General features: G+C 41.4%; 1 protein-coding gene across 1 annotated transcript; it reads left to right on the top strand.

Moving 5' to 3' along the window:
* Positions 1–174: 174 nt before the first annotated feature.
* On the top strand, positions 175–6675 carry LOC110151102 (inter-alpha-trypsin inhibitor heavy chain H6). The gene is given in 8 exon segments (XM_070462803.1): positions 175–271; positions 2465–2557; positions 3407–3436; positions 3619–3744; positions 4935–5038; positions 5041–5181; positions 5183–5342; positions 6464–6675. Coding segments are annotated over 8 exon segments (963 nt in total).
* Positions 6676–24085: the final 17410 nt, after the last annotated feature.

Here is a 24085-nt window from a genome sequence, read left to right as displayed (position 1 = left end):
AGAACCAGAAGCCCTTGCAGATTTTCATGATTTAAGCCACTTGCTTGCTTGCTTTGAGACTTTAAACGAGATACTTGACTTCTCTGGGCTTCAGCACATAGGCACAGAATTAGAGGCCATGGGAGAGAAGGGATGTTAAGACTGGGAAATGCACAGAAACAAAATGGCCAAGGTATGGCTTTGACATTTGCTTTGTTGGACAAGAGACTTGCTTATGCTTCACAAGCAGAGAAGGGATGTAGGGTTATAAATGGGAGCACCCCTGGGCAAGGTAGGTCTGATTGGTTGTTTTGTGCTCCATAAACAGCCCTGCTTAATGAGAAGAATATAAAAAATGAGGAAGATGATGACAGTTGTCTAAATTTTCCAAAGGCTGTGAAATAATGTTTACATTTTTTTATTTTTAATTGAAGGATAATTGCTTTACAGAATTTTGTTGTTTTCTGTCAAATCTCAACATGAATCAGGTCATAGGTATACATATGTCCCCTCCCTCTTGAACCTCCCTCCCATCTCCCTCCCCATCCCACCCCTCTAGGTTGATACAGAGCCCCTGTTTGAGTTCCCTGAGACATACAGCAAATTCCCATTGGCTATCTATTTTACATATGGTAATGTAAGTTTCCATGTTATTCTCTCCATACATCTCACCCTCTCCTCCCCTCTCCCCATGTCCATAAGTCTGTTCTCTATGTCTGTTTCTCCATTGCTGCCCTGCAAATAAATTCTTCAGTACCATCTTTCTAGATTCCATATATATGCATTAGTATATGATATTTATCTTTCTCTTTCTGACTTACTTCACTCTGTATAATAGGCTCTAGGTTCATCCACCTCATTAGAACTGACTCAAATGCATTCCTTTTTATGACTGAGTAATATTCCATTGTGTATATGTACCACAACTTCTTTATCCATTCATCTGTCAATGGACATCTAGGTTGCTTCCATGTTCTAGCTATTGTAAATCAGTGCTGCAATGAACATTGGGGTACATGTGTCTTTTTCAATTTTGGTTTCCTCAGGGTATATGCCTAGGAGTGGGATTGCTGGGTCATATGGTGGTTTTATTTCTAGTTTTTTACATTTTTTAGCTCTTCTTATGTACAGGTACTGATCTACATATTGTACTTGTAGTCTTCATTTAATTCTCACCAAAAAACTCTTATTATCTGGATTTTACTCATGGGGAAACTGAAGCACAGAGAAGTGACCTAACTTATTCTACATCACACCTCTAGTAAGAGATTTGAACCTACACACTTTGGTCCCATGATGAATGTGATTCACTACTTCACTACTCACCTTCCTGAGAGGAGTGACATTTCCCAGGTGACCTTATAGGGTAGGATTAGAACCAGTTGGGGGTGACAATAATTCACAGGGATAGAAATTTGGGCATGACATTATTGACATACCCATTTCCTTCACCATCCTCCCTCCCAATACCCCATCCATCTTTTATTCCTGACACAGTTATCTCTGTTTGTCAAATGCACCCACTTCTCACTACCCCAACTGTCACTATCTTAGGGCAGACTACCATTGTGCGTCACCTAGAAAACTGTTCCAGACTCATCACTGGTTTTCTTGCTTCCTTTTTTGAGACATTCTCTTGGACATTCTTCCTCAGCAAAGGGATCATTTAAAAACATATATCACTTCATGTCTCTTCCCTACTTAACTCCCCTCAAGGGTTTCCTATCATACTTATCATTTTTTATCATACTTTTTAGAATAAAGTTCAAAGTCCTTATGAGCTACAAGTCCCTGCATGACCTGCCCTCTATCCCATACCTCTCTGACCTCACCTTCTCCGACTCACACTCCTCCTGTTCCTCCAATAGGCCCTACCCTCTCCCCTGCCTTCACTCGGGGACTCTTCCAAGCTGTTCCCCCTGCTTGAAAATTGCTCTGACCTGCTTTGCCCTGCCCCTACCTACCACCCTCATTTCTTCCATTGTCACTTAAGCTCCAGATCATGCCTTAAATATCAACTCAGATGTCCTTCTTATCCCTTACTACTGCTCCACACTATGTTGAGTACCTGCAACTCCCTCAGTCATTCTATTCTTTCTTTCTTATAGCATTTGTCACAATTGGTAATTATAATTTCGTTCATGCCTGCCTTCCCAACTAAAATATGAGCTTCACCAGGTCAGAAATCATGACTGACTTTTTCACCACCATGTTCCTGATGCTTAAACAGCACCTGAATGAATAAATAAATGATCAAGTGAATGCATGCATAAATGCTATAAGGAAGAATTTTGAATATAACTGAGCTTGAAAAACTAAGATGCCATGGGGAGCATGAGGTCTCAGTCTTGGAAACATGCAAGGTCAGATTGGGAAGCCAATGAAGACTTTCCTAATCAGAAGGAAGGTATGCCTTTTGGTGGGCTGGAGACATCTTTGCCCTCAGAGTGTGAAGGATTTCTCCTATTTCTTTTACACTTGGCAGAGAATCCACATTGGGACAGCAATTCTGAAGAGATCTTTGGAGGAGATAGAGGCAGCATGAAATCTCAGGAAAGTTCTGCAGTACTAGCGAAAGGTGAACAAAGAGTTCCCCTGACAAAGACCCCCAAGCTGTCATTATGTTAATAATATATAACAAAGTTCTAGAAATCTACAGTAAGAAAAATGAAGACAATCCAATTGAAAATTGACTTAAAACCAGCACTTCAAAAAGAACAAATGTCCAACCTTTTAAGTCATAATGAAAATGCAAATTAAAATATTAACATGGGGCTTCCCTGGTGACACAGAGGATAGGAATCTGCCTGACAATGCAGGAGACAGCGGTTCGATCCCCGGTTTGGGAAGATCCCACATGCTGTGAGGCAACTAAGCCTGTGCATCACAACTACAGAGCCCACATGCTGCAACTACTAAAGCTCACTCGCCCTAGAACCCATTCTCTGCAACAAGAAAAGCCATCACTATGAGAAGCCCATGCAGCACAAGGAAGAGTAGCCCCCACATGCAGCAACTAGAGAAAGCCTACACACAGCAAGGAAGAGCCCCAGGTGCTTCAACAAAGACCCAGTGCAACCAAAAATAAAATAAATAAATAAAATTTTAAAATAGCATTTGAGCTGACCTAGAAGAATGAGTAGAAATTGAATATTGCTAGTTAAAAGAAGGAGAACATTCCAAGTAGCAGGAGAAACAGAAACAATGGAGTCACTAGCAAGATAAGACAAGGTACCCATAAGAATATTCAGTTCAGTTAGGCTGGAGCATACAGAGAAGAGTGGAGAGCTAGGCAGGGACTAGATACCAGAAAAGACTTAAATACTGAGCTCAGGAATTTGGGGTGACTCAGAGGCCAGGGGGCCCCAGAGTTACTAGGAATGTAATAATCAGTCTCCTATCAACATAGTCCTCCTATCTTTTGCAGGCATGTTGCCAAGCATCTTCACTTTCTCATTCTTGAATAAGCCAGCCACCCTTGCTGACTTACTTGAGTATAGGACAGCTTGTGCACTGGGACTGGGGCTGGACTGTCTCTCTGGGGAAATAAACATGGCCTACTATCTTCCCCTCCTCTCTCTTTCCCTCTCCTCACTTCCCATACCTTCTAAGGCTGTAACTACAGAGTTGTGCCTCCTGCCTTGCAATAAATGGGACCCCACTTTGTGATACACATCCCACACTCAGAAGAGAGGACCTTCTTCACACTGGATGAGCATCCAGGGGATCTGCTACAACTCATAGATGACCCAAAGACAGGGGAGAGCACCAAAGACTCTATCTCATATAACTCCACAGCCAAATATACATGTCAACACCCCCAGACATTTGTGGACTAATACAAACACATAGCAGTGCACCTCACTAACATACAAGTGCATACTCAGACACATGAAAACACAAATACACTCTAACACCAAGACACTCATAGATACACATACACATACCAGGACATACAGTAAACTCACAAAAACTCACATCCAAGGACATATATTTTGACACTTTCCACACCTACACATAGTAACATAGAAATATGCATCCAGATACATAGTGTTGCATAATACATGCCCAGATATACACAATGACACATATATAAACATACATACACTGATAACCCCAGAGTCATCTCAATTCACAAGAATTCAACACACAGAGGCACACACACTCTGCTACTCTAGATACATAAAACACACCAATATACACAAATTCCATGATAGACAGACAGATGCATACTCACTGACACCCCCAGATACATAATATGTACCAACACACAACCAGACACAGATGACATAAACTATTGACCAAGATTTATAACACTAAGATATCCAGCATGAGTCCTAAGTCTATTCAGTCTTGTCCAACTCTTTGCTACCCTATAAACTATAGCCCATCAGGCTCCTCTGTCCATGGGATTCTCCAGGCAAAAATACTGGAGTGAGTTGCCATTTCTTCCTCCAGGGAATCTTCCCAGGGATCGAACCTCAGTCTATCATGTCTCCTGCATTGGCAAGTAAGTAAGTTCTTTACCGCTAGCGCCACCTAGGAAGCCCAGAGACACATATCCAGAGACATATATAAACATACAACCAAAAAATATACACTCTACCATAACATTTTTCCCAAATATACAGATGCACTGATATGCCCAGAGATAGTCAGATGAATGGAACTAAACACACACATTTACACATTCAGAGGCAAGCACACACATGCAAACAGCCCCACTGGGGTAAGCATGCACACATATACATACATGCTCACACACTGCACAGGAAGGAGCAGCTGGATAGGCTATGGTAGAAGCACTATCCTCAGGAGCTAGCACTCTAACCGCAAATCTGCACCACTCCATCTGAATTTCAGGCACTGAGACTTCACCCCTCCTGTGCTATGAGTGACCATGTGCATGACCATGTGAAACCCTGTGCTCCCGGTAAGCATTCTTCTCCCCTCAGGGCTGCATGTGAGTAGACAGCTGCTTAGGGCACCATCAAGGCCAGATCACAAGGACCAGATCTGTACCTACCTCCAGGTAGGTCTGTAGGCCTGTACCAATCCTGTGTTGGCCCTGTGGGCCCCTGTAAACCCTGGGCCTACACTGTTTCCATTACCCACAGTTCCATATCTGTGCAAGGTAAGGGTACCTTGCTTCTGTCCTGGGACCAGCCTGCACTACTGAAAAGGCCCTAGCTGGAGCTCCAGTGTGACTGCTGCAGCATGTTAAACCCTCTACCTCGGGCTTTACCTTGAGTTCCTAGGTCTCCAGCACCACTACCAGAACCCCAGCATCCTGCAGCTACCACACCTTGGGTTCTATGTGGTCAGTGGCTCAAGTCTCAGCCCCTTGGCCCATAGCCTACTGGGTAAGTGTTACTGAGGCTGATAGTGGCCAGGGAGCACCAGTCCCAAGAGAAACTCTGCCACAGTGAAAGGTCAGTTATCCCCCAGCACCTTGACCCTCAAACCACAAAGAAGAATCAGAACCAAGCTCTGCCCTTGGAGAGCTCCTGGTCTAGGAAGAAGACAGACCCAGACATGGATAGTGATCCCAGTGAGTTATCAGTGCTAGACAGAAAGCAGTCCAGGGAGCTGGAGGAATCCAGGGTGAGGCACCTTGCCCAGCCTTGGAGCTCAAAAGAAAGATCTCCTGTAGGAGAGAGACCTGCACTGAGTATGGAAAGCTGAGCAAATGTGTAGAGGAAAAGAATGGAGATTGGAGGAGATGGAGCTGGAGTAGTCAGACCAGAGTGCCCACATGAAGAATTTGACTTTTCCTGAAGACAATGGGAGTCATGAAAACGCATAGGCAGGAGAAAGTGAAAGTGAAAGTTGCTCAGTTGTGTCTGACTCTGAGACCCCCATGGACTGTTGCCCATCAGGCTCCTCTGTCCATGGAATTCTCCAGGCAGGGATACTGGAGTGGGTACCCATTCTCTTCTCCAGGGGATCTTCCCGACCCAGGGATTGAGCCCTCATCTCTGCATTGTACACAGATTATTTACCATCTGAGCCATCAGGGAAGCAAGAGAAAGATACAGTCAGATCTGAGTATTACAAAGATCCTTCTGGATGTTGCTGTAAAGGGGGATTGCAGAAAGCCAAACTGTAGGTCAGGAGACACTAGCAGAACCTGAGGCTGAGACCCCCACCAAATAATTTGGGCAGTGATGGTGGATTGGACAGGTATTTTTACTTCCTTTGAACCTCCTCACTTCTCTAATCTAACTTGTCACCTCCTTCAAGCCAGACTGTACCCTGTCTGCTGCCATCTCATCCACTTTGGCTCTCTACTTTCATACTACACTCCTGTCCCATTTGACTCCTCCACAAATCACACAACGCTCAATCTCTTCCCTCCTCCAGGCCTTTGCTGCCTCTCCTCTCTCCTACTTTTCTTTCAAGGTTCCCTGCTTTAGGATCCTCTCAGAGTTATCAGTGGGACTCAGGACACTGACCTGACTGGTATTCCATCTCTATCCATCAGGACAGTTCCAGCATGCAGACATCAAGCTGGTGGCAGGGCCTATGGGGCCAAAACTGAGGAGGCACCAGGGCCCAGATGTGCCTGTGGTCCTAGGCAAGAAGCTGCTGAAGGACTCACCAAGACTGTTGCCCCACTGAGCTTCCTGCTGACTGGTGAAATGCTCTCATGTACAATGGTTTCTGGGCCAACCCTACATTGCCTATGTCCTGTGATGGTCCCTGAACCTCACAGCCAGGAGACCTGAGTTTAGGTGACTCAGGGGCCAGGGCACAGGGTTGACCAGGAACAAAGCCCTGAGGACATGAAAACACACAGGGACACACACACTAACACAGGCACTAAGGGATACATTCACCAGAACACGTACACAAAGATATGCAGATCTATGGACCTAGAGGTTTCGAGACTCCTACCTCCTAACAGTCTTTACTGTCTCCAGTCTGTACCCTCTTTAATCCATACTTCAGAGCAACCTTAGAAGTGACTTCCTTAAAAAAAACCTGAGGCACCAGTACTCCTCACAACCTTCTCTGGCTCCCATGGCTTATTTAAAGCTCTTACAGTTCCCCTAGGGTTTCCCAAGTGACTCAGTGGTAAAGAATCTGCCTGCCAAGGCAGAAGATGCAGGAGATGTGGGTTCAGTCCTTGGTCAGGAAGATCCCCTAGAAAAGGAAATGGCAGCCCACTCCAGTATTCTTGCTGGGAGAATCCCATGGGCAGAGGAGCCTGGTGGGCTATAGTCCATAGGGTCACAAAGACTCAGACATGATTTAGTGACTATGCATGCACACAAACACAGTTCCTCTAACAAACCCACCAATCAGCCCTTGCATGTGCTTTTCCTTCTATGTGGGATTCCCTTCCTTGTCTTCATTCAGGTAAATGTTACACATTCTTCAAGTCTTAGTTGTCACTTCCTCTAGGAAGCCTTCCCTGACCCCTCCCATAGATTGAGTTTGGACCCCTGTGTTCCCACAGCCCACCCCTATTCCATTCAAATTCACCTTTCATACTATGTACTTACTTGTACATCCTGTGTGCATACTATTTACTTGTCTGGATCCCTTACTTAGACTGTGAGCTACTTGAGAGCAAGGACATTTTCTAAATCATTTATGTTGGCACCCCACTCCAGTACTCTTGCCTGGAAAATCCCATGGACGGAGGAGCCTGGTAGGCTGCAGTCCATGGGGTCGCTAAGAGCTGGACACGACTGAGCGACTTCACTTTCACGCATTGGAGAAGGAAATGGCAACCCACTCCATGTTCTTGCCTGGAGAATCCCAGGGACAGGGGAGCCTAGTGGGCTGCCGTCTATGGGGTTGCACACAGTTGGATGCGACTGAAGTGACTTAGCAGCAGTAGCAATGTATCCCCAGTTCTTAGCACTTAGTAGGTGCTTAGTAAATATTTGCTGAATGAAGAAATGAATGAACAAAAAAGGATCCCATGACACAGCAGTAGACACACACATATGCTACTCACAACCAAAGTCACAAGATCACATACAGAAACAGCTATGAGGACATAGATATGAATGGGTAGAGATAGAGACATATGGAAATACAAGGATTTCAAAATAAACAGAATAGACATGGGGCATATAAACATACAAAGATGGGGGCAGGAAACCAGAGTGATAGCATCAGGGACATAAACCCAGAGAAACAGATGCTCTCTGGCTGAGCTTCTATATCCCCGTTTTGAGGTGCTATCTCTGTCACAAAGATAGAGGCAGAGAGACAAAAATGAGGTCACCCAAGAGCAGGCACACAGTGACTAATATGAAGACACTGAGACATAATAACATACAAAATGAAAAGATAGAGATTCAGACACAAAGACACAAGGACACAGAGGTAACCAGGGAGACATCGGTCAAGACCCTAGTCTTGGTCTTGACGTTGATCAAAACCCTAGTCTTGGTCTTGACGTTGACCAAGACCACAGTCTTGGTCTTGTCTTTGGCCAAGATCACACCAAGGACAGAGAGGTAGAAACACACAGACATGATGGCATGCAGACGTGGGATGTGGGATGAGAAGAGAACACAGAGACATAAGACCTGAAACCTATAAGGACATAGAAACAGATTCAATGTTACACAGATATAGACTTGGTGATAAAGAGGCAAGGACACACACACATGCAGAGGAACACACTAAGAATGAGACAGAAGCATAGATTTATATAGTTAGAGATCCAATGACAAAGACATGGGAACCAGACACCTCAACCATGACAAACACCATTGAAGAGATAAGTTTCATATCAGGTAACAGACATAAGGACAGGCAAGATAAGCCCAGGAATAATGGGGATATTGTGACACAGTAACAGGGATACAGGAATTCAGAATGAGAAATCTTAGAACAAGTAGACATGGGGAAGTGAACCCACAAACATAGTCATATAGATACAGGATAGACATAGGGACAGAAACATAGACACACTCTGGAAGGATCAAAATAGGAATAAAGAAACCTAGACATAGAGAGACAAACACACAGAACATAAGCAAATGGGCAAAGACAATGAACCAAGATACACCTGGGGATGCCCAGAAATAGAGACACACAAAAAAGGAACCAAGGCCACAAATGAAAGGATAGGGACAGTGACTCAGACCCAGGGACACAGAGATAGTGGGTAAAAAATTAAAAAGACATGGATCCAGACACCAGACACAAATAGAGAGACAGTGACACAGACATGGTGAGTCAGATCAAAACAAAAACAGGGACAGAGCAAGACAAAAAGAGGAACAAATACAAAGAAACACCCTGACAAACAGACCCACAGAAACAAGAACACAGTCATGAAAATCTAGATAAAAAGATCTATGGACTAAGAAAGAATGGTATTGAGGCACAGAACAACTTAAGACACAGCCATAGCAACATCAAGAAACTAATACAGAAACATTGGCAAAAGTTGGAGAAAATAAATGGAGAAGTAGGGTAAATGCTAAATCAGAGACATGGAGAGCCAAGCTCCAGAGATGCACAGACTCAGGGATTCACCAACAAAGGGCACATGGAAGGAGGCATATGCAGATTCATGAGTACAGACACTAGAACACAGAGGCTCAGAGAGAGACACCCAGAACAGGAATACAGAGGTTCCAGGACACACAGTGGATCATGAAAGTTCAGGGATATGCAAAACTTGGGGATGCAGAAAGATAGGAACACACAGATGCTGGAACACACAGAGGCTCATGAATGCCCTGACACAGTGATGCACAAACATAGATCCTAGATCACATGCAAAGACTCAGGGACACGCAGATTCGAGGAACACAAAGACACAAAGACATAATAAAGACTCTGGAAAGTGCAAAGATCCAGGAACATGTAAAGATTCAGGAACACAAAAATTCAATGATGAACGGAAAAAGGGTTGCATCAACACTCAAACAGAAAGGCTCATTGGATGCCCAGACACTAATATGCAGAGATCCATGGGCACACAGAGATAGGGAGATATAGGCCACTAGAGCACAGAGGTTCAAGATATGTACTCAAGTACATTGAAGGATAAGGATACACAGATACTAACATACAGAGATCAGGGACACACAGAGACAACAGATAGAAACAGGAGAATACAGTCAGAGACTCCGAGAAACCCAGAGAGGTGAACATACAGACACTGAAATAAAAAGACCAATAGAGTGTATAAGACAGGTGCATAAAGAACAGGAAACAGAAACTCACAGAGTTATAGGGAACCAAGGATATGCAGATAGTGAACTACAATATGCAAAGGAAACCACAGACACCAGACACAGAGACATTGAGACACAGAAACCTTGAGAAACTAAAATATGTAGACACTAAAACACAGCCAAACACTTGCTCATACAGATATTAAGAGGCGCATAGCCATTGGGAAATATAGCCAACCACTAAAACACAGAGAGACACTGGAATATACTAACACAACACACAAAGATACTAGAACAATCATCAGAACACACTGGGATGCTGGCACACAGAAACAATGGGACCAGACACTGCCACACATGTACTGGTATACACAGACACTGGGGTATACAAACAGAAGGATACATAGAACCTGGGACACACACACACACACACTGAGACACAGCACCACTGGGACACAAGGAAACTGAGGCATAGAGACTGAAATATGAAAAAACTGAAACTTGGGATCATACTGAGACTAGAATACACAAAAACAGAATATAGATATTGAAGCACAGAAACATAAGGACATATAAAAACACTAAGACATACAGACACTTTGCCTCACAAACAGTGGAACAAGCAAACACTGGAATATACATACACTGAGGTACACTGACATCAGAACACACAGAAATTGGGACACATCCTGGGATATACAGTTATTGAGGCACATACAGACATGGAACCACCATAGAACCACCACAAAACAGGATCAAACAGATGTTGTGACACACAGACACTGGGCTACAGATACTGAAGTATACAAACACTGAAATTAAGAGACATATGCAACATGCAGTCACTGGGGTTCACAAACCATGGGACATATAAAAATTCTGTGCATCTCTGTGTCAGGGCATTTGTAAGCCTCTGTGTGTTCTAGTATCTGTGTTTTCCTATCTTTGTGCACAGAGATTGGAACATACACAGACATAAAGACACACAGATAGTAGAACATACAGTCTTAGGACATAAAACAAATATTGGGACACCCAGCCACTAGTGTACAGAGAGGCTGTGATCTATAGGTACTGGGAATTATATATACACTGTGACACACAGTCATTTTGACACACAAACTGTTGCACAGTCAGAAGTAGACAGAAACAGGGACTTACAGACATTAAAGTACATAGACACTGGGATACATAAACATTTAGACACAGCTACTTGAGTGTATAGACAATGGGACACAGTCCCTGACACACATAGACACTTGGATATACAGAAACACTGGGAGATACAATCACTAGGGACACTAGTGAAACGTGAAGGACCTAGACACTGGGAAACAAGGTACATAAACACTAAGAAAAAAAATCACTGAGACATACAGACACTGAGACACACAAACACTGATACATAGAGATGTGTGGTACACAGTGGAATACATAAACATCAGTGTCCTCCCAAACTAGGATATACAGACAGCAGAAAACAAACAGACACTGACATACACAGTAGCAAACACTTAAGCCTACAGATACTGGAACACACAAACACTAGGACATACAGTGTGATACAGTCATGAGGCACACAAACACTGAGACTCAGAAAGACTACAACATGCTAACAAAGGGACACAGTCACTGAAATATGTAGACACTGGGATACACAGACTCAAACACACAGAAACTGGGATACAGTCACTAAGCACACAAAACACTGAAATACATAGACACACTGCAACATGCTTACTCTGGAACACACAATCACTTTGGAACATACAAACACTGGGACAAACAAACACTGACAGATAATAGAACATACAGTACATTGGGACTTGCACAGACACTAGGATACATAGACACTGGAACTTACAGATATGGGGATATACTGACACTGGGACAAACAGACACTCTTTTCACAGATATTGAGACACACAGACACTAGTACAAAAACACTAGGGCACATAGAGTGGGATATACACTGAGACTGAGGCACACAGAAACACTGAAACTAAGCTATACAACCAACATGCTGGCACACAGACACTGGGGGCACATGGACACTAATGCACTAATTTACAGAGAAAAAGAGAAACTGGTATACATAGACATCATGGTACACAGATACAGACAGAACTTAAGACACATAGAAACTTTGATATACAGTGACTAGGGGATATATAATCATTGAGACAGACCCTGGGAACATAGATACTGGTGCATAGTCACTAAGAGACAGACACTGGGATATACAGGCACTGGACCACATGGATATCAGTGCATACACATGAGGTACACAGACATTGGGACACACTAACACTAGGACAGTCACAGATTCTACAACACACAGACACCAGGAATCACAAGCATTGGGATATACAAACACTGGGGCCTACAGATATGAGAACCACAGAAAGTAATGCTCTTAAACACTGGAATATACTGTCACTAGGAAATATACATCGGAACATACAGTAAATAGGATGTATAGACACCAGGAAACAGGAATTAGTATACACTGACAATAAGACAGCATATTAAAAAGCAGAGACATTACTTTGCCAACAAAGGTCCATCTAGTCAAGGCTATGGTTTTTCCAGTAGTCATGTATGGATGTGAGAGTTGGACTATAAAGAAAGCTGAGCACCGAAGAATTGATGCTTTTGAACTGTGGTGTTGGAGAAGACTCTTGAGAGTCCCTTGGACAGCAAGGAGATCCAACCAGTCCATCCTAAAGGAAATCAATCCTGAATATTCATTGGAAGGACTGATGTTGAAGCTGAAACTCCAATACTTTGGCCACCTGATGTGAAGAACTGACTCATTTGAAAAGACCCTGATGCTGGGCGAAAGATTGAAGGCGGGAGGAGAAGGGGACGACAGAGGATGAGATGGTTGGATGGCATCACCGACTCAATGGACATGAGTCTGAGTAAACTCCGGGAGTTGGTGATGGACAGGGAGGCCTGGCGTGCTGCAGTCCACGGGGTTGCAAAGAGTTGGACACGACTGAGTGACTGAACTGAACTGACAATAAGAGAGACAATAAGAACAATTGACTGGGACACAAACACAGGCACATTTGGCCCATGGGACACACAGAGACCCTGGGACACACACACTGGGACACACAGAGTAGGACAGTCATTGGAACATACCCAGACCTTGCAGTTCACAGGCCTAGGAAACATAGACATTGAGGTATATAGCCACTAGGAATTACTGAAACTGTAAAAGCAAAGATTCTGAGATATACGCAGATGCTAAGACAAAAACACTGTTCAATATAGTCATTGTGACATGTACAGACACTGGGGCACAGAGACACTGGAATTTACACATGAGGGTAAATACCAACAGCAGGAAACACAGATGCTGAGATATCCAAACACTGACTCCAAGACACATAGATACTTGAGCATAGAGAAAAGCTAGGACATACAAACAGTAGGATATACTAACACTGAAACAGAAAGACACTAAGGCATAAAGACATTAGGACACACAGAAGCTAAAACATATTGACACTTGGGCACATTGTCACTGGGATATACACAAACACTCTGATGCTCAAACACTGATACACAAAGACACCGGAATATAGAAACAATGGGAGGCATAGACAGAAATGGGAAACAAAGAATCTGAGAAACACAAAGAATCTGAGGTGTTTTTGATGTCAGGGCTTGTAGGAATTTTACCATTGCTTTACCATTGACAAAGAGGAGGAAAGGAAAGACTAGGAGAGGGAGTGGTCTCATCCTGAGTCTTGGGACAGGGCTAAGCATGAGAGTGCTCTTATGATGAGGGTGATGACTGGAGAGGAAGGTGGATGGAAGGGTAGAACAAGAGAAGTGGAAAGAAGGAGTGTGGATGAGAAATGTGAGTTTTCTTCCAGGCCAGTGGAACCAGTACAGCTTGTGGCAAGGGATGAGGTGTTTGAAGCCTTACTAAGGAGCTTGGTCTGATAGGATGGGAGGAGAGGAGTGGGGAGAAGAATGCCTTTCTGAGTGTTAGTGGGTGAGAATGAACAAACACAAAATTCCTATTCTTGGCACATATTCACACTCCTTTTTTTAAAGCTTATGTATAGTTGATTTACAATATTATATTAGTTTCAGGTGTACAACATAGTGATTCAATATTTTTATAGATTATACTCCATTAAAAGTTATTATAAAAATGGCTATAATTCCCTGTTCTGTACATATATTCTTGTTGCTTATCTATTTTATACATAGTAATTAGTGTCTCTTAATCCTATACTTCTAACTTGCCCTTTCCCTTTTCCCTCTCCCTCCTGGGAACCACTAGTTTATTTTCTATATCTATGAGTCTGTTTCTATTTCATTACATACATTCATTTGTATTATTGTTTTTGATTCCACATATGAGTGACATGATAAAGTATTTGTCTTTCTCTGTCTTAAGCTTATTTCACTTAGCTTAATATTCTGTAGGCTCATTCATCCACAATATTGCAAATGACAGAATTGCATTCTTTTTTATGGTTGATTTATGTATATAAAATATATATGTGCATATACTTATACATATATAAATTATAACTTTTTTTAACAAACCAAGATATAGTTTATTTTTACTATATTTTTTTACATATTAGAAAATTTTATTTTATTTATCTTTTTTAATTAATTAATTTATTTATTTTACTTTACAACATTGTATTGGTTTTGCCATACATTGACTTGAATCCACCATGGGTGTACATGTGTTCCCCATCCTGAACCCCCCTCCCACCTCCCTTCCCATCCCATCCCTCTGGGTCATCCCAGTGCACCAGCCCCAAGCATCCTGTATCATGCATCAACCTGGACTGGCGATTCATTTCACATATGATAATTTACATGTTTCAATGCCATTCTCCCATATCATCCCACCCTCGCCCTCTCCCACAGAGTCCAAAAGACTATTCAATACATCTGTGTCTCTTTTGCTGTCTCGCATAAAGGGTTATATGCTATAACTGCTAGCAAAAATTTTTTAAGAATCAAATGGAAACTGTCATTGAAGAGCATAATAATAGTTATGAAGAATTCACTGGAGAAATTTAAAAGTAAGTTCAAACTGGAAGAAAGAATCTATGAACCTGAAGATAGACCAATAGATACACAATTTGAAGAGTAGAGAGAAAAATATATTGAAGAAAAATGAAGATATTCTCAGAAACCCATGGGCCAACATCAAGCATTCTAAGACATATATAATAGGAGCCCCAGAAGAAGAGGACAGAAAGACAGGGGCAGAAAAAAGTACTTGAAGATACAATCAAAATTTCCCAAATTCAATGAACATCATCAATCTATAGATCTAAGAAGCAGAGATCTTGGTCAAATTTTTGAAGGATAAAGATAGAGAGAAAATCAAGAAAGCAGCAATTTAAAAAAGAAAGAAACATGTAGGGAGTTCCCTGGTGGCCTAGTGGTTAGGAGTCCAGACTTTCACTGCCTTGACCTGGGTTCAATACCTAGTCAGGGAATTGAGATCCTGAAAGCTACATGGTGCTGTCAACAACAACAGCAAAAAAAAAATTATGTACAAGAATGACTCAATATTAATGACTGACTTCTCATCAGGAAGAATGGAGGCCAGAATGTAGTAGAATGATACAACTCAAAGTACTAGAATAAAACTAGAATTATTATTATTAAAAATGATGGCAAAGGAACCTCTCTGGTGGTCCAGTGGTTAAGAATTCTCCTTGCAATGTAGGGGACACAGGTTTGATCCCTGGTCAGGGAACTAAGATGCTACATGCTGCACAGCAACTAAACCTGCAGGCCACAACTACTGAGCCCACATGTTCCAGAACCCGCGTGCCACAACTAGAGAGTCTGTGTGCCTCAATGAAAGATCCCGCATGACACGACAATCGTGTGTCCCACAACTGAGACCTGACCCAGTCAAATAAAATAAATATTAAAAAACAAAATGCTTACAGTTGATAAGTCTAGATTGAAAGGTACAGAGGTATTCATTATATTATTCTTTCAACTTTATTTTTTTTAATATTATATTTTTTTGAAAGGATATTTAGTAATATCCTTAGGATGTCATTTTTTTTCCATTTATTTTTATTAGTTGGAGGCTAATTATACAGAGTGAAGTAAGCCAGAAAGATAAAGACCAATACAGTATACTAATGCATATATATGGAATTTAGAAAGATGGTAATGATAACCCTATATGCAAAACAGAAAAAGAGACACAGATGTACAGAACAGACTTTTGGACTCTGTGGGAGAAGGCGAGGGTGGGATGTTTTGAGAGAACAGCATCGAAACATGTATATTATCAAGGGTGAAACAGATCACCAGCCCAGGTTGGATGCATGAGACAAGTGTTCGGGGCTGGTGCACTGGGAAGACCCAGAGGGATGGGGTGGGGAGGGAGGCGGGAGGGGGGATTGGATGGGGAATTCATGTAAATCCATGGCTGATTCATGTCAATGTATGGCAAAAAACACTACAGTATTGTAAAGCAATTAGCCTCCAACTAATATATTATTCTTTCAACTTTAAAAAGTGAAGGCAAGATAAAAACACTCCCAGATAAAGACTGAGAAAATTTGTAAATATATAGTGAGCTTTGCCAGAAATATTAAAGGAAGTACTTCAAGCTGAAACGAATGACACCACATGATAAATCTATAAGAATGTATAAATAGATAGGTAAATACATAAAACTCTGTAATATTGGTTTTACTCATTTCTTCTATTAACTTCTTTTAAAAAGTTTAAGATGTACTGAAGTAATAACTGTGACACTGTATTATTGGGTTTATAATTTGTGTAAATGTAGTAGATATGGAAAAATAGCAAAAAGGAGAAGGTATATATATATGTGTGTGTGTGTGTGTGTGTGTGTGTTTGGTGTAAATAGATGCATATACATATATATCTACTTATTTTTATCTATTGACATCTAGATACCTATCTATCCATCTATACAAAACATGTAAAAATTCACACTCTTTTCAAGTATATGTGAATATTCTTCAAGACAGAACATGTTCTAGGCCATAAAACAAGTCTTGGTAAACTTAAAAGGATATGCACTCTGAATTTACTTAGAAACAAATAATAGCAAGAAATACGAGAAATTGCCAAAATATTTGGAAAGTTTATAAAAACACATTTCAAAACAAACAGCCCAATTTTAAAATGGGCAAAGACTTGATTAGCTATACAAATAAACACTAATCACATGAAAAGATGCTCACCACAACTAATTATTAGGGAAATACAAATCCAAACCGCAATGCCAGTTGTCAGTCCTACCTAATTTACCTTATTTAATTGCATTATTTAAACCCTACTTTATTTAATTACATCAATTGTTGTTGTTACTGTTGTTCAGTCACTTAGTCATGTCCAACTCTTTGCGACCCCATGAACTGCAGCACACCAGGCCTCCCTGTCCTTCACTATCTCCTGGAGTTTGCTCAAACTCATGTCCATTGAGTCAATGATGCCATCCAACCATCTCATCCTCTGTCACCCCCTTCTCCTCCTGCCTTCAGTCTTTCCCAGCATCAGGGTCTTTTCCAATGAGTCAGCTCTTCACATCAGGTAGCCAAAGTATTGGAGCTTCAGCTTCAGCATCAGTCCTTCCAATGAATATTCAGGGTTGATTTCCTTTAGGACTGACTGGTTTGATCTCCTTGCAGTCCAAGGGACTCTCAAGAGTCTTCTCCAATACCACAGTTCGAAAGCATCAGTTCTTTGGTGCTCAGTCTTCTTTATGGTCCAACTCTCACATCCATACATGATTACTGGAAAACCATAGCTTTTATTATATGGACCTTTGTGGGCAAAGTAACATCTCTGCTCTTTAATATGCCATCTAGATTTGGCAGGGCTTCCCTCATAGCTCAGTTGGTAAAGAATCTGCCTGCAATGCAGGAGACCCTGGTTCAATTCCTGGGCTGGGAAGATCCACTGGAGAAGGAATAGGCTACCCACTCCAGTGTTCTTAGGCTTCCCTTGTGGCTCAGCTAGTAAAGAATCCGCCTGCAATGCAGGAGACCTGGGTTTGATCCCTGGGTTGGGAAGATCCACTGAAGAAGGGAAAGGCTACCCACTCCAGTATTCTGGCCTGGAGAATTCCGTGGAGTGTTTAGTTCATGGGGTCACAAAGGGTTGGACACGACTGATCAACTTTCACTTTCACTAGGTTTGTAATAGCTTTTCTTCCATAGAGCAAGAGTCTTTTAATTTCATGGCTGCAGTCACCATCTGCAGTGATTTTGGAGCCCAAGAAAATTAAGTCTGTCACTGTTTTCATTTTTCCCCATCTATTTGCCATGAAGTAATGGGACTGGATGCCAAGATTTTCATTTTTTAACATTGAGTTCTAAGCCAGCTTTTTCACTCTCCTCTTTCACCTTCATCAAGAGGCTCTTTAGTCCTCTTCACTTTCTGCCATTAGAGTGGTGTCATCTGCATATCTGAGGTTACTGATATTTCTCCCAGCAATCTTGATTCCAGCTTGTGCTTCATCCAGCCTGGCATTTCACATGATGTACTCTGCATATAAGTTAAATAAGCAGGGTGACAATATACAGCCTTGACGTACTCCTTTCCCAATTTTGAACCAGTCCATTGTTCCATGTCTGGTTCTAACTGTTGCTTCTTGACCTGCATGCAGGTTTCTCAGGAGGCAAGTAAGGGTGTTCTGGTATTCCTATCTTTTGAAGAATTTTCCACAGTTTGTTGTGATTCACGCAGTCAAAGGCTTTAGCATAGTCAATGAACCAGAAGTAGATGTTTTTCTGGAATTCCCTTGCTTTTTCTATGATCCAATGGATGTTGGTAATTTGATCATCTGGTTCCTCTGTCTCTTCTAAATCCAGCTTGTACATCTGAAAGTTCTTGGTTCACATACTGCTGAAGCCTAGCTTGAAAGGATTTTGAGCATTACCTTGCTAGCATGTGAAATGAGTGCAGTTGTGCAGTAGTTTGAACATTCTTTGGCATTGCTCTTTGTTGGCATTGCATCAAATGTAAAATCAATTAAAATTCCAATTAGAGGGCAGATATTGACAGAATGGGATTAAAGAGAGAGGGAAAAATAATCCAACAATTTGCTGTCTCTAAGAGACTTGCTTTAGATTGAAAGATAGATTAAAGCAGGGTGAAATCCTAACCCTTATCCAATCACACAAATTCATTTCATTACTTCACAGTTCTGTAGGTCAAGTCACACTGGTCTCACTGGGCTAAATTTAAGGTATGGGCAGGCCTAGCTCAATCTATTCGGAGAAGGCAATGGCACCCCACTCCAGTACTCTTGCCTGGAAAACCCCATGGACGGAGGAGCCTGGTAGGCTGCAGTCCATGGAGTCGCACAGAGTCAGACACGACTGAAGCAATTTAGCAGCAGCAGCTCTATCTATTACACTTTCCCAGAGACAGAAGATCCCATACTCCTAAGTGTATACCCAATAAATGCATGTATGAACAAAAAGTATAAAAATAAAACGAGGAAAAGACACTCTCTTCAGCAAGTGCTTCTGGGAAAGTTGGACAGCTGCATGCAAATCAATGGAATTATAACACACTTTCACATGAAGCACAAAAATAAACTCAAAATGGCTTAAAGGCTTAAACATAAAACTCCCAGAAGACAGTATAGGCAAAACATTCTCTGACATAAATTGCACCAATGTTTTCTTAGGTCAGTCTCCCAAGGTGATAGAAATAAAAACAAAAATAAACAAATGGAACTTAATCAAACTTACAAGCTTTTGCCCTACAAAACCATTTTTAAAAACCTACAAAATGGGAGAAAATATTTGCAAATGATGCAAACCAACAAGGGATTAATCTCCAAAATATACAAACAGCTCTTACAACTCAACTCAACAAAAACAAAAAACCCAATTAAAAAATGGGCAGAAGACCTTAATAGACATTTCTCCAAAGGAGACATACAGATGGCCAATATGCACATGAGAAGATTATTATTAGACTTGCAGCAATGCAAATCAAAACTACAATGAGGTACCACCTCACACTGGTCAGAATGGCCATCATTTAAAAATCTACAAATAACAAATGCTGGGGGCGATGTGGAGAAAAGTCTTATACTATTAGTGGGAATGTAAGTTTGTGCAGCCACTATGGAAAACAGTATGGAAGTTCCTCAGAAAACTAAAAATAGAACTACCATATGATCTAGCAATCCCACTCCTGGGTATATATCCAGACAAAACTATAATTTAAAAAGATACATGCACCCCTATGTTCATAGCAGCACTATTCACAGTAGCCAAAACATGGAAACAACCTAGATGTCTATTGAAAGATGGATGAATAAAGAAGATGTAAATATACACAATGTAATACAACTCAGCCATAAACAAGAACAAAATAATGCCATTTGCAGCAACATGGATGCAACTAGAGATTATCATATTAAGTGAAGTAAGTCAGAAAGAGAAAGACAAATACCATATGATATCACTTATATGTGGAACCTAAAATATGACACAAATGAACCTATCTATGAAACAGAAATACTCACAGACATAGAGAACAGACTTGTAGTTGCCAAGAGGGATTCTTTGAGGGAGAGGGTAGTTTGGGGTCGGTAGATGAAAACTATTACATTTAGAATGGCTAAATAATAAAGTCCTACTGTATAACACATGAAAATATATCCAATCTCTTGGGATAAATCATAATGGAAAAGAATACTTACACATTAGGAAATACTCTCTGGAGGGCTGCTGTAGAAGATAGATTGAAGGAGACTAGACTAGAAGCTCCTATATGTTCTGAACACTGTGTTAGCCTCTGGAGATAGAACACTGAACTAGGCAGACAGAATTTCTTGCTCTCATGGAGCTAATGAGGGAGGAGAACAGACAATAAACATGTAAGGAAAATAAAAATAATTTCAGAGAGTAATAGACATTATGGGCTTCCCTGGTGGCTCAGATGGTAAAGAATCTGCCTGCAATGCAGGAGACCCAGGTTCAGTTCCTGGGTTGGGAAGATCCCTTGGAGAAGGGAATGGCAACCCACTCCAGTATTCTTGTCTGGAGAATTCCATGGACAGAGAAGCCTGGTGGGCTACAGTCCATGGGATCACAAAGAGCTGGACACAACTGAGTGACTAACACACACACATACACACATTCAACAGACATTATGGAGAAAAAGAACATAGAATAAAGAAGTTAGTGGGGCTTCTTTCAATAGGTATACCAGGAAAAGCCTTCATGAGGAAATGACATTTTAGTTGAGACCTGAATGAAATGATGGGTCCAATCATGGGAAGATCTAGGGACAAAATGTTCCAGGCAAGAAGGAACAACCAAAGAAAAAGCTCTGAAGCTGAACCCAAATTGGAGTGTGATGAGTTTGGTCTGAGTCAGTGCTCTAGTGGTGATAAGACCTGATCTAGGACAATGGGGTTTAGAGGAGGAGATGAATACAAGAGATATTAAAGAGGTAACATTGCCAGGAGAAGCAGCGCAAAATGATAGAATGGCATTTAAGCCAAATGTAATCAAATGATGAGCAGATCTAAGCCTGTTAGTAGGACACCTGGCAGAGTGAATGACTCACTGTGGCCATGATAGAAAGTCTTTCTAGCCTTGGAGTTCAGTGAGGTTTCTTTCAAATGAAAACATCTCAAGCTTTCTAGAGGCAAGTCAGATGAACTTCATGCAACAGTGAGTATTGGTTACTTGCTATGAGTCAGGTATTGTTCTATGTATCAAGGAAACAGCAATGACAAAACAAAAGCCTCTGCCTTCATGGAGCTTATGTGTAGCGAAAAAAGACTGAAAGTAGACAAATAAACAGAGCTGAAGTGAAAAATAGAGCAAAGTAAGACAATAGAGATGGGAGGAAGGGACTATGCACTATTACAGACAGGATGGTTTGTCAGGGACAGTCTCACTGAGGTGACAGTTGCATAACTAGAATGACCAACTATCTTGTTTTCTCAGCACTGTCTCACTTTTAACACTGAAAACCTCACATCCTGGGAAACTCTTCAGTTCGAGGCAAACCAAGGCAGTTAGTCACCCTAAGAATGGAAGGAAGGGAGGATCCATACAATTATCTGAGAGAAAAGTGCTTCAGATAAAAGGAACAGCTTCACACCACCTAACATTTTCCCTCTTTCACTGCAGCAGGCTAGGAAAGTGTCTTTTATCTCATAGTCCACCTGCCAATGCAGGAGACTCGGGTTTGATCCTTGAGTCAAGAAGATCCCCTAGAGAAGGAAATGGCAACCCACTCCAGTATTCTTGCCTGGGAAATGTCATGGACAGGGAGCCTGGTGGGCTACAGTCCATGAAGTCGCAAAGGAATCAGACATGACTCAGAGTCTAAGCAACAACTTCCACCTACACACAGCTCAGCCAGAATGGAAGGAAACAGGAAGGATTGGATGATGGATCAGGAAATATTTAGAAGGGAAAATGCTGCCTGAGCTCAATGTGTTTGTGCCCCCTCTCCTTACACAGGTGCTGAAATAGCTCAGAACTGAATAGTACATAGCAAACTCAAGGTGTATTCACACATTTGAGGTTCAACAAATCTAAAGACAGTTTCCTAGTACAAAGTTGAAATAAATTATTGACTGGCATCTTTGGATCATAAACTTGCATCCAGGGACATATGTCCTCCCTTTGCTATGCCTTACATGAATGTCAGGCTCAGAAATGTGGATTTTACTCTGTTTGCAATGAGTCACCACTGAATGGCTCTGAACAGGAGCAGATTATGATGGCAGAAGGGAACCCAGTAGTATTGAGGATGATAGAAAGGAGGAAGTTAAGACTCAAAGAAGACAGCTCAACCAGGAAAACCCTTCAGGAAGGAGCTCTCAGCTGGCAGCCTGCCTTACTAGAACTAAATAATGGCCCCCCAAATATGGAAGCCAGTTCCATGTCATCCTGGAGTCTTAGCCCCTGGAATGATGGGTGTTGGAACAGAGGCTCCATAGACAGAAAAAACCTAGCCAACATTAAGTTGAATAGGTACATCCAGTCCCCAGCCTGACCTAGTGCCCTCCTATCCTCTCCTCCTGTAAAACAATTTCCGTCTTGGAAAAAGATTTAGGAAACTCACTTAAGAGGAAGCTATCACATCTTATCAGAGTTTGTCATCTTGGGGGATTGGCTGGAAGGGACCCCAAAAGGAAACTGAGTAGTCTCATGACCCTCCCTCGGGTATTTGAGGCCCAAAGAAATGATAGGATATACTCAAGGCCAAGTAAAGGAAAGGAGAGAAAGTTGTGGATGATGACTGTGGATGCTAAACTTTGAAAATTACTCTTAGCTACAAAAAGGAGGGTTAATATACATTAAAAAATAATTTCCTGGACCAACCAAAAATGTTATTGACTCCAATAAACTACATACATTTATTCAAAAGAGCTACAGTTACTCGAGTGTCATGCCCACATATTTTACATATTCACACTCCTGATGTTAGACACACACACACAGTTCCTTAGATGTTATCTAAGCTATAAGCTGCATATGTCTTGGGAACGTTCTCTGTTGATTCATTTGTTCACAGCAATGTAAATAGTGAATATTGATTTTCAGTTTTAGAATCAACCTATATCTACAAAGTCTGGTAGACTTAGTGATGCTTATGGAACAGAATAGAAATGTTATCAATGTTGAAAATGTAATAGTAAAAGAATGACTATCAGAAGGTAGGAGGTAGAAGAAAAAAAATGAATATCTTCATCCTATGTAGATGGAGTTGAGACACTATTAATAGGTGATGAAACAAACATGATTAAACTAGACTTTTAACTCAAGAAGACATGTGCTTTGACAAATGAAACTGAAGAGCAATTCTCCAAGTTGTTATATCAGTACATGTTCAATTATACTGGTTCTTAATGTTAGTGTTTAACCTGTTTTCCCATTAAACAATGTTCAGTGAACAAAAGAACAAAATAA

Source organism: Odocoileus virginianus, unplaced genomic scaffold, assembly GCF_023699985.2.
Source record: "Odocoileus virginianus isolate 20LAN1187 ecotype Illinois unplaced genomic scaffold, Ovbor_1.2 Unplaced_Scaffold_14, whole genome shotgun sequence".
NCBI classification, from domain to species: Eukaryota; Metazoa; Chordata; class Mammalia; order Artiodactyla; family Cervidae; genus Odocoileus; species Odocoileus virginianus.
This window is presented reverse-complemented; position numbering and strand designations above follow the sequence as displayed.